The 15000-nt window shown below is 36.9% G+C and overlaps 1 protein-coding gene and 1 long non-coding RNA gene across 3 annotated transcripts in view; one reads left to right on the top strand and one right to left on the bottom strand.

The window, feature by feature from the left end:
• LOC113639557 overlaps positions 1 to 9830 on the top strand; it is a 20105-nt gene extending 10275 nt beyond the window's left edge. Inside the window, exon 2 of the long non-coding RNA XR_003439855.2 lies at positions 9437 to 9830. This is a non-coding gene — a long non-coding RNA (uncharacterized LOC113639557). The remainder of the gene's footprint in view (positions 1 to 9436) is intronic.
• A 3042-nt stretch (positions 9831 to 12872) lies between these two features.
• LOC113639556 (Na(+)/H(+) exchange regulatory cofactor NHE-RF2) overlaps positions 12873 to 15000 on the bottom strand; it is a 37745-nt gene continuing 35617 nt past the window's right edge. For both annotated transcript variants that reach the window (XM_047800811.1, XM_027141470.2), the window contains 2 exons: positions 13814 to 13920; positions 12873 to 13630 (listed from right to left, as the gene is read on the bottom strand). In XM_047800811.1, coding sequence (XP_047656767.1) covers positions 13463 to 13630; positions 13814 to 13920 — 275 coding nt within the window. In that variant the 3' untranslated portion in view covers positions 12873 to 13462. The remainder of the gene's footprint in view (positions 13631 to 13813; positions 13921 to 15000) is intronic.

The raw sequence follows: 15000 nt of genomic DNA, 5'->3' as shown, positions 1-15000 counted from the left end.
TAAAAAATATGTGCATTACATTATTCTCAGAACAATATTGATTTTATAATTGTAAATGCTGTAATTTAAATGTAGGCTTAGTGCTGTTTTTTTTTTTGGAAGCAGTGTTAGACTGTTATAATTCGATGCACAGAAGCAGATATTGTACAGTGTGGGTCTCACATACTTTGTGCAGTGACAGAAACCTGTCTGAAGGAAAAATCTAAAATATTGTAAAAGGGTAGTGAAAAGGGGAGTTGACAGCTTTATTTTTACAGTTATGGTCAGAAAAGTCTGCTAAGGACAAACTGGATAGCCCAGTCACAAATAAGCGAGTATTTCAATCAAATCAAGAAGCTTTTATTGTAATTTCAACCATATATAGCTGACGTACATAATGATATGATACGACGTTTCCTCAGGACCATGGTGCTACATAAAACAACACAGAGCTAAGGAATTAAAATAAAAGCGCTAAGGACTTAAAGTTCTAGTCACGTAAAGCACATCTTGTACAACTTGGTGCAAACAATGTGAGACAAAGGACAATAAGACAATACAAAACACTACAGGACTATACACAAAATAGTACAAAGAGGGTTCTAATAAACATATATTCACTCGGATATATATATATATACATACACTTGTGCAGTAGCAGCAGCTGTGTGAAGTATGCAGATATGGTGTGCAAACAATAATTGAATCAAATGGAATCTAATGGAATAACTGAAACATTAGTGGAATATCATTAAAGATGAGACAAAATTAAATAAAAAGATTAAAAGAAGTGAAAGATAATACCTGCATGGACAGAGAACAGATTTTTTTAAAAAATTCCAATCATTGTTGATGGTACAAATATGCAAAGAAGAACGTTAAAACAGGGTTTAGAAATGTACAGGGTGAAACATCAGATTATGAATATCCAGGATTAAATGTTATAAGCTTGGGGAAAGTATGGGCAGTGTGAAATAAACAAGATAACCCTGGATTCTGTTTAAGTGTAAAAAGCATATTCAGAGTTGGGGAATGTTATTCCGTAGTTAGGTGAATGTTAGCGCATTAACAGTTGCTCAGTTCTGCAATTGAGCCTGATGATGTCGTTACAGCCAACTTTCAGATGGTGGTGCTGGAATTAATACCGCTCCTCTCTTTAGCCAATTCAATGCATTTAAAATTTAGTGGAAGAAATCCTGGAGCCGATACCAGGAGACTCAGGGAAGAAGGCGGGGGACATGCTGTATAGACATACACATACACATACAATACAGACAAATTAGAGATACCAGTCAGTCTAAAAGGCATGTCTTTGAACTGGTGAAGGAAACCAGAGTGCCCAGAGGATATACACACGCACACACACACACACACACACACACACACACACACACACACACACACACACACACACACACACACACACACACACACACACACACACACACACACAGATACAAGGCAGGAATCAAACCCCCAACCCTTTAGATGTGAAGCAAAAAAAAAAGTTTTTTCTATAATAATGCATCAATAATGTATCAATATACGAACGTCTCTCACCAAAGATCTGTTTAAAAATCTGTTTAAAAATGTACATTTACCACAGTTAGCGTATTAGTACAATTAGTGTACGCTGCAGTCTCTATGTACTTGACACTGTGTGAATCATTGCTCATTTTATTGTGTGTTTCATGGGAGTGTATTCATTTTGTTTGTGTTTCTAAAACAGAAATTTCTTATCTTCAAAATGACGGATAGCCCTATTTCTGCGGTAATGATACGATCATGATGTATGTTCAGATTAGAAACCCTGAGGAGGAGATACTGGAACATTTGTACAAATATTGATTATACATGTTAATCAATGTTAGTACATTTAATTAAGCAATGTTCCAGGATATCTTGTGGTGCACCTGCTTACAGACAGAAGTGCTCACTGAAGTATCCTTAAATGGATGCTGCGTTTTGTTCTCAGATAACACAGACCAGGACTATGGTGTAGTTTTATTTCAGAGAAGATTGGTGGTCAGTTTTTGTTTCGTGTTGTGTAATGAATGCGGTCATCGACTGCTGATGAATATAGCCTGCGAATGCATCCTGAAAGCGGAATTGTTGTGGCATCATTACTTGGAAAAAAAAAACATAGCGTGATGTAAGTGGCATGAATCGAAAACACGTATTCATAGAATAAGGGAAGCTGATAGATGAAACAATGCTCTTGTGTTTTACCCCCTCATTCTTTGTGGTAGGTTTGATCTTTGGTTTTTAATAGTGCACTCTTCTCTCTTGCACACCCACACACCACCCTTAACTGCTAACATAAACTTCATGCGTTCGCTCCTGACTACGTAGTGTAAAGAGTTTGTTCTAGTGACAAAATTCTAAAAAAGTTGTTAGAAATGTTGGTGTTTCTACATAAATTTAAAAAGAAGATCCAAGTAAAGATCAAAGTTATTCACAAAGCATCTTAACGCTTAAAAGAGCTCAAAAGGTCAAAAAGAGTTAGGAGTAGTGAGAAGGATTATCAAGAGGATTAAGAGTTTCTTAAGCAGAGGAGTAAATGACCGAAAGGTGAAGAAGGAGGAGAAATGTATTGTATAGAATATTTAATAATGGATAGTGAGTTAATAAGATGCTACGGATTACATTGTGTAGGGATAACATCTCAGGCACAGTGCAGAAATGCCTTATATTCTGCCGCTATGGCATTTTAGAAATATGCTAACATCTCCAAAACATAGCCGAAATGACATAGCAGCAGAAATGATATAATTTGCCATTTTCTGTAACCAATGTAACATTTGTAACTTACAGATGTTAGCGCATTTCTAATATGATCGCTCACATACGTAACCTCTACACAATATAACCTCATAGAGACAATGTAAAGGGTAATAATAGACTTTTTTTATTAGACAACCAATCACAGTCTTCAAAAGAACGTGTCATACCTAGTAACTGGGTTAAGCCCCGCCTCCTACCTAAGTTAAAGTGTTTGTATTTTTCTATGCTCGGAGTTGCTCTGAGATTGGTCCTGAATCACTCTTGAGCTAAGATTCCTAGTTAGACATTTTGAAGCTAAATAAGGGTAGTCTGAGATCATCTTTAGAAGCTTTATGAATAGGCGGCCTGGTCTGTGTCACATACATGAACAATCTATGTGGCTCTGCATTGGAGTTGATCTCAGCTGCCATACAGAGCTGTTCACAGTCATAAGGTGACACTTATTGGTTTCTTTTCTTCCCCGAGGATCAAAAAAGCTGATGCATCTTTATCACCTTTTCATAATGCAACAGTTCGGTGAAAGTCAACCTGCTTAGTGACTGTTGTTTTATGAAAACATCTTATACCTCACACCTCCAAGCCTCAGTAACAGGTTTGTGAACAGACTGTATAAACGGTAAAACAGCTGATCTTACACTCCTTTATTTACTACAGTGCGTTTGTAATGAGGCGCTGATTCTACTCGAGATTTGTGTGTGAAAACAAATGCAAACCTACTGATGCCTGCAAAACATACAAGCTGATTAATCAAAGGATCCAAGAGTGACCGTGTCTTTCAAAGGAGCAAAAACACCATGCTCTTTTTTTTTGCTGATCGTTGCTGTCAAAAATGCTTGGATTTTCTGAAACTTTTCTAGAAAGTTTTCTAGTTGTACTCATGATCGACGCTAATGAACGGAAGATGGCTTTGGTAAAAATGCGTGCGGTGAAGATGTCGCACAATACGTCTCGGCCCAAATCAGCAGAAAATCTGCGTTGATGTTGAAAAATTGCAAGCTGTAGAATATCACAGATTTGAGTTCACTTCTGTACAAATATTTTATTTTAAAACCCTGCAGGGATTGAATACTAATTGTGCTTTATATTGCTTATATCTCTATAGCTCTTATATGTTAATTCAGCTTCTCCAATATGACCTACTAGCTTACCTAAAAGCTTAAACGCCACAGTTGACTGAATACAACTGAAGGGCAGCTATTAGATTTGTATAAGCCTGTATATGCAATCTAAAGAAAAATTCAAAATAAACAATTATTTTCTTAGTATTTCTTAGAATTGTCTCTCAGTATATCAGCTAATGAGGAAGTAGATCCAAATTACGGCATACTACTGCAGTAAAGCTGGTTTTTATATTGGATTTACTTCACAGTTAAAGTCTAAATGCATTCACAAAGTGTAAAAATTTCCGTTCACTTCAGACTCACTTTTGCATTCATATCATATTTTGAAGCTGCTCATCCTCTTTAGTCAGCATTATGCTTGAAGAGCAATGACGCATACAGTATCTCTGGGTAGTTTCAGTTTAACACATCGACGAGACTTCAGTGTGAAAACCTACACTTCATACTTTACACATGGTGTCATCACCTCATAAATAACCTACAACTTGCCCATCAAGTTTATGTACTTTATCACATTATTTATGCTAATTAGCTCATTTTTTAACTTAGTAAATCACAGCCACGGAGCCGTAGAATTAATATTTATTTCAACGGCTATGTCAACTGCTGTGCATCCCGCCCTTGTTAAACACTTTACGACGTTCATCTGCGAATCCCAAGATGGACCCGCTTTTGATGGTCCAATGCAGCTGTGACATCCACGTTTCCTGAAGAGCTAAGCTAGCCAAAACTCACATTACCCAGGACAGACGAAGCCGCTTCATGTAAACCTCAGCCTAAATGTACCGAGCCTCAAAGTCAATCCGGCTGCCAATATTCGTATACACTCCTAACAGAGCACGGGGCTTAAGTAAACACAGAGCTAGCCTAGCAGGAAGCTAATAGAGAAAGGAGGTGAGAAGGAGCAAATAAAGATGACGAGGGTGCTTTAGTGATATGTTTCAGAGCAACAAGACAAATGTAGAGTGAACTATTTGCATTGTAAACTGAGGTGTGAACAAATTGGGTAGGGCTGATTCCACTCGCTTGCAGAGAGATAAGACCAGGCCTCTCTGTTTCAGACTGTCTTTGTGTGCGTCTCTCTCTCTCTCTCTCTCTCTCTCTTTCTCTCTCTCTCTCTCTCTCTCTTTCTCTCTCTCTCTCTCTCTCTCTCTCTCTCTCTCTCTCTGCATTTGGTTGTCCTTATTTGGCTCCAAGAAGAGTTTCCCTCCTGACTGTGACTCACCGCTCCTCTGACTCACACACACCACGCTAACAAAAACAGCCCTACGTCTCCATGGAGACCCAGACTCCCTTCCTCTCCTCTTCACATGTCTCCCTCTCCCTCACTTTTTCCTCCCTCTGGCTTTTCCTCACTGTGTTTTGGGGTAAATGCCACGGTTACCGTCTTACTACCTCTAGGTCTGAAGCATAGCAAGAGGTACAGAAAGTGCTCTCCGGAATTATAAGCATCGCTTGAAATGAAAACCAAAACAGATTTGTGTAGATTAAAACTGTGTAAATTACATGTAATAAGTGATATTATTTTAATTCAAAATCTTATTAGTTAGATACACAATCTGACCCTTACTGCCCATGTTGGACGGTAAAAATAGAATAAAAATAAAATAAAAATCGAATCAAATTGAACTTTACAGGTAGGAAAAGGGAAAATGTACAGTAAATATAATAAAAAATATAGTATATTAATAATGATGCAGTATAAACAATATGAATAAGGACATGAGGTCATGAATACAGCATGACTTAGGAATAAAGTGAAGTTTTAGTTTTATTATAGTTTGTGCAAAAATCCGGTTGAGGAAGTGAATACTGTTAGAGAAAAATCCAGAAGCGTCGATTGAGGACCTGAATGGTCTGTGGGAAAAGGAAGTGCTTCCAGAACTGCAACCACATTTGTAACTCAAACATACAGACATATTATAAATAGTCTGTTTTTTTTTTTTTTAAAGGAAACATTGACTGTTTTACTATCCTCCTCACAGTGTGGAGGGATAGTGCGCTCATGCGTCTAATTCCTGAGAAACGGTTTGAGACTGGAAAGTTGTAGTTATGGCCGTAAATGTGCTTAATGATATTTTTTAAACTGCTTACATCCATTACCTGATTTGTATATCAGGTAATATTTATAGCTTGATCTTGTGCTCTTTCTTGCATTGTGCTCAGTGAGTGGTGACTATATACTGTATAAAAACCACACACACACACACACACACACACACACACACACACACACACACACACACACACACACACACACACACACACACACACACACACACACACAGGTACACACTGTCTTTCTGGAATCTGCTTAAAAAACAAACTAAGTAAGCGAGCGTAAACGGCGGCCTGGTTTTTCAGACAGTTCCAGATGTTGATGTCACCATAGCGACCATTCTTCAAAACAGAGGAAATGGATTGAATTTGAACATTTTTTTTGATAAACCTTATCTGAGCTGTTTAATCATCATACCACTTATGAATACTAACTACTAGCCAAACCAAGGAGATGGAATTTTTCAGAAAATGGGCAGGAAAATTGCTCTGTGGCCAGTTGGCCTGGTTGTTTGAGGTTGTTTAGGCACTGGTTCATGTTTTAAGCGTGTATATATATTGCACCAAACAGATTACACCCATTCCAAACCAAATCTACGCACACATACCCGAACAGCTCAGAAGGTGGTGTGGAAATTGAGTTGAGATTAAATTTAGCTGAGTTACGGCAATAAGATGATATTGTGGGGCAATTTTTTTTAAATAACGCCAGGAATTTATGAACTAATGCTTCATGTGATATTTTAATTTTGACCAAAATGCAACCTTATCAAGGGCAAACTGTGGTTGACATAGATTTAGACAAACTATCATTTCACAGCAGTATGTGGATTAGGACAGGTAGTAAGCATAGGCATGAAATGGGGTATTACTCATGTGCTATCAAGGTGGGAATGAATCAGGCACTTGTTCCGCTCTTTAATACGTCTTTACATAATCAGACAAGCACCACAATAAAAAATGAAAAAATGTTCTCTCCTCTCCTTCTGCTCCACAGGTTTTTTATCATATGCCACATTATCTCATCAACACCATAACAAGAATCCATTTCATAGTTATATAATATATAATATAAAAAAGAAGTCCCTAATGCTGTAGTGGGTTCATGTCTGGACTAACCAAAAACAAAACATATTGATCTCTATTCAATTAAGAAACACAAAACTAATCAAATGACCAATACTATGAAATATGTGATTATATATATTATATAAATATATGATTTGTTGGTGCTGCTGGTCTGTAAAAAAGCAAAAAAAAAAAAAAAAAAAAAAAAAAAAAGCCCAGGCTAGTAATGGCTGTGTAAAAGAGTAGCCAATTAAAAAATTTCCAGTCATGTAAAGTGTAACCTGTAATTTGTGTAGTTTGAAAGTTTTGAGCGTGTAAGTTTTGAGTAACTCTAGATTAGATTAGATTAGATTCAACTTTATTGTCGTTACACATGTACAAGTACAAGGCAACAAATGCAGTTTAGGTCTAACCAGAGTGCAATAGTATTTTTGTACAAGATTTAAATAAGTTAAGTGGTAATATGGAGTAATTTGCAGTTGTGTGCATACTATGAACAATATACAGATTTACAGAAGGATATGTGCTGTAATAAAATATATGGCTATTACTATAAACAATAATTTACAGATATGTATGTTCTATGAACATAATATACAGATGAATGTACTGTATATGTGCTATGAACATAATATACAGATGTCTATTACTATAAACTAAAGTTTGCAGAGGGTATGTGCTATAAACATACCTATAACTACAGTATATTTACCGTATCACTGTTACCATGGCAACAACATACACAAACTATAGGAAACACAGGCTATTGTAATGTAATCACAACTGAAATCACAATCTGTCCACAAGCACTGACTGGTGTGTAACATTCCTTTAAAAACGTCACTGTGACACCTCCCCTATAGAGTGTATACTGTGTTTTAATGTTTACTGTTGGCACGGGGAACCTCTGAAGTCAATAGATGAAACCGAAAAACGTCTTATCGTAATCGTAAGCTGACTGTGAAAATCAATAAAAGTGCACGCATGACTGAATTGTATTGCTTTTCAGATAAGTAATGAGAAGTAAAACTAATAATTAATAAACTTCACATTATGAAGAATGACATTATTTGTTAAATGAAAGGTATTATCAGTTTGCGGGTGTTGGCTTGAGCGTATATTCTGTGATAAGATTTTAATAATTAGTAAAAGGTAAATCCATAGTAAAAAAAAAAGATTTATTTGTTTGTTTGTTTGTTTATTTATTTAGATATTCAGCTTGTGTGAGTGTATATTCCATCTACTGATTATATGTACTATATTCAAAATACTAAATTTAGTTCAAAGCCTTTAACCTTGAAAATAATCAAGTTCTACTTTTCAAGAATCTACCTAAGCAACGATATCAATGCTTTTTCAATGCAGTATGGTTGACTCAGTATTTTTAGCACAGAAGCAAAGTGCACACTGCATTCTGTCCTCCCAGGTAGTATTTCTGTAAAAGTTCAGTCTGGGTCTGAGGTCCGATTTGAACGCCGGTTTATAATTAAAGTGATAATTCATTAGGTTTGTTTAAACCTCTAAACAAAATGGACATGCAGCAGTCTTGAGGACTCTTGAGAACTGTAACAAATGTTTGTGTGTGTGTGTGTGTGTGTGTGTGTGTGTGTGTGTGTGTGTGTGTGTGTGTGTGTGTGTGTGTGTGTGTGTGTGTGTGTGTGTGTGTTTTGTGTGTCTGGGCATACCTGGCCTGTTGCGTAAGTACTTAGCTTTGTGGTGTTGGTTGATATGGTGACACGAATGTAAGTGAATGTTATTGCATCACAGTTATGACAAGGTGACTTCTTATCAAAATCATTTGCTACGGTTGAACAGCAAACAGGAAGCGTGAATAACAGGGTACAATACAGCGTGTCACTGGAAATTAATGATGCACTTTAAAATGGACTTGTCTGTCTGGTCAACTGGGATTTTGAAAAAAGCCGTTTACATGTTTATTGGATCTAAACTTTCACTCAAAAAATCCTCTTGGTGTTTCAGCTTGTTCTGTAGGACCAATAAATAAATCTTAAGAAACCTTTTTTTAATCTGTGTTGGTCATTATTGGGTAAAAAGTCATGGATCTCAAACTTTTAAACAGTCCATTTCGTAAAGATTAAATTGCAAGCTACCATTTGATTTAAATAAATGAATAAAAAAATGTAAAAATACACCTTTTGGATTCTTCAAATTTTCACATGGACCTGAACTGGAACACAACTGGGTTACAACAATGTTAAAAATCTTGTAGAGGTGATTCTACACAATATTTATGTCCTGTAGGAATCTATAATCGAAAATATGAGAGAAATTCTAGTTAGAATATTGTAGATGTTTCTTGTGACAAAGGAAATTTCAAATTTATAAATGAACTGAATTGAATTTGAATTTTAAAGCATTTTATTTATTTATTTATTTATTTGTTTGTTTGTTTATTTGTTTTACAGAATTCTGGATATTGATTATTCATGAGCACAAGCCAGAGGCAACTGTGGAAAAAAAACCCTCTCAGACACCATGAGGCACAAACTCATGAGGAATCCATCGTCTTAAGGATAGCGAAGGGATTATAAATCAATTATTACAGTGTACTGGTGTAAAGGCCAACAGTAAGTGTAAGTGTGCTGAAAAGATACAGCATGAGGATATTAGGTATAAATCTCCCGTGTCCTATATCCATACTTCTTTTTAATCAAAAGTACTTTTTCACACACTTTTGCTGTTTCTGCGTATTGTTTTTCTCTGAATAAATATTTTGTGAATATACTGTATTCACTTTGTTATGTTCACAACATGGTGACACAAAATTTTGCCTTAAAAATAAATAACCTCATCCATTTAGAGTGGTGCTTTTTTATTATGATGCTACATGTTTCTCACCACACAACAGTGTCATGCTGGTATTGTTTACACTTGGTGGTAGGAAAGGGGTTGTGGCTGGAGTGTTGCCCAGTCTCATCGCTGCTAACCTTTCTACCCCATGGTTGACCTTTCGCTCTTCCATAATGAATCGATGAATCTTTTAATAACAGTAGCTGTAGTCACACTCTGACTCACCGGCTTTTGTGTTTAACACTAACATGTGAAGCCACAGACTAAACTGACATCTTGTGTACATGGGTGTATCATGACATGAATGTGTCACTGGTGTGAGTGTTGTGCAGAAACTGTAAAACATTGCTGCTAGACCTCAGTCTGACCTGGGCTGAAAGTGAAAAGACAGAGATCAGTACTATACAAGTACCTGTGTGAGTGTCCCCTGTGTGTAAGAGTTGAAAGTGTGAGGCGAAAGAGGCAAAGTGAAGAAAGCTCAGCTTACAGCTTAGAGCTCTATAATAGAACTATGTATATGTACGTCTGTGGTACAAATATGTAATGACAAACGATGTGTGGAATAATACAGCATAACTTTCACCAGCTAGTCGACCCCATGCTGACCCCCATAGGACTCCGATATACATAAATATCCTTCTACAAGTCATTGAACAGGATCCATTTGATATCCTGTTCAGGTCTATATGGGATCTTTAATCCTACAGGTGAACTTTTCCATTGTATTCTTTTTTGTACTCTTTTGTATTTATTTTTAAATAAAGAATGACCTTTTTTACACTGATCAACCTGCAGTAACATCATAAACAACATGAGACTGGATTCTGGAGTACAGAGGACAGAGATATCATTTTACACGTTGATCGGAAAACATATAAAGAGCCAACGAATGTATCAACGTAATTATTTATGCTATGTTCAAAATAACGCAGCTGTTCGGACATCTAGGGATTCCTGGGAACCATCAAAGTTCATTCCACCAGCTGGATGAGAACAGAAAAGAGTCTTACTGTATACCTACCTCTTACCCTGAGAGCTTAGATCCCCTAAAGCACTATCATTAATTCACAAGAACTTTCAGATAACAAGACATTAGAGTTCTGATAAGATTCTAAAATCAAATAGGATCCCACTGGAAAAATTGAAATTCATAAACAAGGGTTTAACAAGTAGTTAAAGTGCTAATCATTTTCCAGGTCTGAATGATCCTTTACCCACTGCAGACTCTGACTGGTCTCCTGGTCTTGGCTTACAGTTCTTGAACGCAGTGTGGTCTTCTGCTGTTCCATCCCAACCATCTCAAGGTTCAATGTGTTTGTAGATCCTAGGATGCTTTTCTGCTCAATATGGTTGTAAATACTGATTATTTCAGTTACTGTAGCCTTCCTGTCAGTTCAAACCACTTTATCCATTCTCCTCTGACCTGGACCGCTCTTAACAAAATGTTTTTGACCCACAGAACGTTTTCCCAATGGCATTTTTTTTGTTTTTTGCTCTATTTTGTGTAAACGTCTACAGAATTTATGTGAAAATCCCAGATGAGCAGTTTGATTGTTGTCCATAATAAAACAATGCTACCCCTTAGGAGAGGAAAAATTATTTACTACATCTTTATTTTAAACATTAAAACTCTGAATTAATTTAAAATTAATTTAACGGGTTTTTATTGATAGGAATGAAATGTAGGTAGGATTGATCTTAGTTTATTAGATCTGCTGCTGCTGGGTGAGCAAGGAGACTTGCTCTGTTGAATCTGCTCAGCTATAGAGATATTAATGCAGCTGCTGCAAGGTAAGACATGAGGAAAAGCCCTGTAGCAGATCTCAACATGTGGAGCTGAGGAGGAAGAGGAGGGGGAGGTTATGGAGGAAAATCTCTTGCCACACACAGAGAACAAGCCTGGGAGCTTAGTCAGGATAATAAAGGTTTATGTAGATGGGAAACTCTAGTGTCTAGAGAACCAATCAGTTTTATGGCTGAATTAGGAATTGCCTCCTTTATAACACTGAATTATTGAATTATTTTTTTCAGCATGATAATGATTATTCAGTATTGCTCATGCTAATCTCACTTGGTCACAATGTCAGCATGTGCGAATATCACACTTTATTGCCAAAAAAAAAAAAAAAAAAAAAAGCAACCTGGCATATATTCCCATAGTGAATATACATGAGCATACAGCAGAACTCTGAATGCATACACTGTCAGAACAGAAAAAAACACTACAGCAAACACAATGACGCTAACAAACATGAGAAGGAATCCATGGAAGAGTAAAAAAAAATGTGTAAATGGTCTACAGCAACGCTTCTAATATGCATGGGTATAACGTAAAATAATGATGTTTTATATATATGAAGATGAGAAGTACGTCATCACATCGCAGCTGATTTTACTTAGTGATCCAACAGAGCCCCAACATTTTGGACTGTACCACAGTTCAAGAGTTTAGGACTGTCTGATTCTCTGAGTGTCCATTTCTACAAGAGCTGCTGCCTTAAAAGCAACAGATGTTCCAATTGTCTCTAATTCTCATTAGCTTATTGATCCGGCATGAGCTTCTCCTCACTCATGTATGAGTTCTTAACGTCCTTCATCCGTTCGTGAATCAGATAATACACACTGCAGCCACAAGCATCAGCACATCAGAGTCTGTAAAGCTCCAGTCATTTGTTTAGGTTACACTGGTCACTAGTCCTTTACTTCTTCTTGATATAGTCTTGTGAATTTTGCTTTATATTGCGTTTCAGTCTCATCTCTACAAGTGTTGTTTAGACGTTACACTGGATTTAGGACACATGGCCGTTTTTACAAACAAAATCTAATCAAGTGACTTGTAAATGGTTCCCTCTAGTGGTTAACACTGGAAGTTCTGCTTCTGTCCTCATGTTACCTCTAGGGTGAAAATAAAACGACTTCAACGGCGCCCTCTAGTGTTTGATCGTCATAAGATACACACTTTTAAAGGTTTGTACCTTTCTTTCTGTTCCTAACAAAGCACTTTTCATGTAATGTAACAACATGTCTCAAAAATGAATGCAGACCAATTCCTTTATATGTAATACTGATTTATAAAAAACATTTATCACTGCAAATTTACATGTCCTTCTTAAAGGGTCTGAGCTAAAAGGTGCTAATATGCTTTTTCCTCAAGATTTCATTCAGAGTAGAGAGCAGTGCTGTTGAGACACCGTGATGTAAAACTGTCAGGCTTTAAATTTCTGTTTTTTTTTTTTGTTTTTTTTTTGGATTAAGATCTACTGCTCTTGTAAAAACTCTGAAAAAACAAAAAAGTCTGAAGTGGTTACAGCAGAAGCAGTAAACTTAAGTAAGAGCAATACACAAAAAACATACAGAGCCCTGGTTTCTCTTCCCTTCTTTTTGTTCTTGTTGGCCCTTTTTCATCACAGTTCTAAATTCAGAGAGTTTTTTTTTAATCCGGTTAAAAATGAGTGAAAAAATAGACTGAAGCTTTTCCCTTCTGCCTGCTCCAATTGTCCTTTAAAAATATTTTTGCCTGGTTTTCTTTTTCTACAAAAATAACAGCCTTCACCATTAAAAGCAGTCATTTACAACAGAGGGCTGAATGTAGCATGTTGGGGAAGTCTGGAGTGGGGTGTGTGAGATGTATGTCTGTATGTTCAGAAATTGCTAAAAATCTCATATTTCTTATTCCAGTCCATCTGTGGTGCCCTCTTCTTGCCACGCTTGGCATGAGCTTTCTCTTTGGCCTCCGCCGCTGTGGGGCTCAGTCTCAGGCCGATCTCTGCGAAAGGGTCCAGCGAGTGGCTGTCTCCATCCTCAGAGTTCTACACACACATACACAACATGTGTATAATAGAATTGTGTATGACAGCAAATGGAATTTGTGTGTGATATTTCTGTGTGCACCCATTTGTCCATTTAACACACACACACACACACACACACACACACACACACACACACACACACACACACACACACACACACACACACACACACACACACACCTGTGTGCTGGTATCTTGGCTGCTGTGGTCAGAGTGTGCCGACTGGGTGGAGTGGCCATTGACCCGAGAATTTGGTGATCCGTTAGTAATGATCTGACCCTCGAAACCTGGTTAAAAAACAAAAATCAATTAAGCCTCAACACAGCACACTGCTTTAGACCTTTCCAACATTACACTAATGACAATCATGCCCTTTCCTGCTGTTATTTTCTAATGAACTCAGATGCTTCAACTTCCCATAATACTGAACAAACAAGCAATGCTAAACAGTTTTATTAATGAATCCAAGCACCAAAACACAGCATCTGAGTTAAGCTCAAGAATTTAGGCTTCACGTTATACGGGGTAGTTTCCAGTTTCCAGAGAAACTCATTTATCAACCGAATAAGCAAAAGTCATCTGTAGGAGGTGAAATACAGCTCAATATTTAAATTCGACTGCTACTGTACATCAGTCCCAAATCTGTCCCAAAGATGACAAATTGGATCATTACAACAGCTTTGTTCAGTTTCTCTGAAAACTTTAATTTTTATTGCTTGTATATAGAGTTTTCTACAGTGATTTCTATTTTTCTTCCTGAACACTAACAATATATGTTTATTTATCAAGATAAATAACATATCGCCCATTTTAAATTAAAATACTGATGGCCCGAGTGCTTAAGACTGTGGGTTGTTGCTCGTAGAATTGGGGTTCAAGTCCTAGCTACTAATCTTCCACTGTTGGGGAAACCCCTGAACCACCTCTGCTCCAGGGGTGCTGTGTCATGTCTGACCTGCGCTCTGACCACAACGTTCAAAAGTTGGGATATGTGAAAAAAGATTTTCATTGTGGTGTAATGTATGTGACAAAATAGACTTCTCTTTCTATTAAAGCACTGCAATATCCAAATGAGCAATGCTGGGATTTGAACACAAAACCTACTGAAATGTGAGGCACAGCCTTAACCCCTGAGCCACCACTACGTTCACTGATGGTTACTGAGTAAAATGCGTCAATACTGAAGTAGAGGCAACCTGGTTATGGTTACAGATTAAAGGTTGTGTATAAAAAATCCCAGCACATCCAAACTTCTATGTTTGGATCCTAGAGCAAGACCCTTTATCTCAGTTGTATCCTTCACTGAGGAAATGTATTGGCTTATTTTAAACTATGTAAGATATAAAATATATATATATTTTTACAAT

Source organism: Tachysurus fulvidraco, chromosome 15 (genome assembly GCF_022655615.1).
Source record: "Tachysurus fulvidraco isolate hzauxx_2018 chromosome 15, HZAU_PFXX_2.0, whole genome shotgun sequence".
NCBI classification, from domain to species: domain Eukaryota; kingdom Metazoa; phylum Chordata; class Actinopteri; order Siluriformes; family Bagridae; genus Tachysurus; species Tachysurus fulvidraco.
This window is presented reverse-complemented; position numbering and strand designations above follow the sequence as displayed.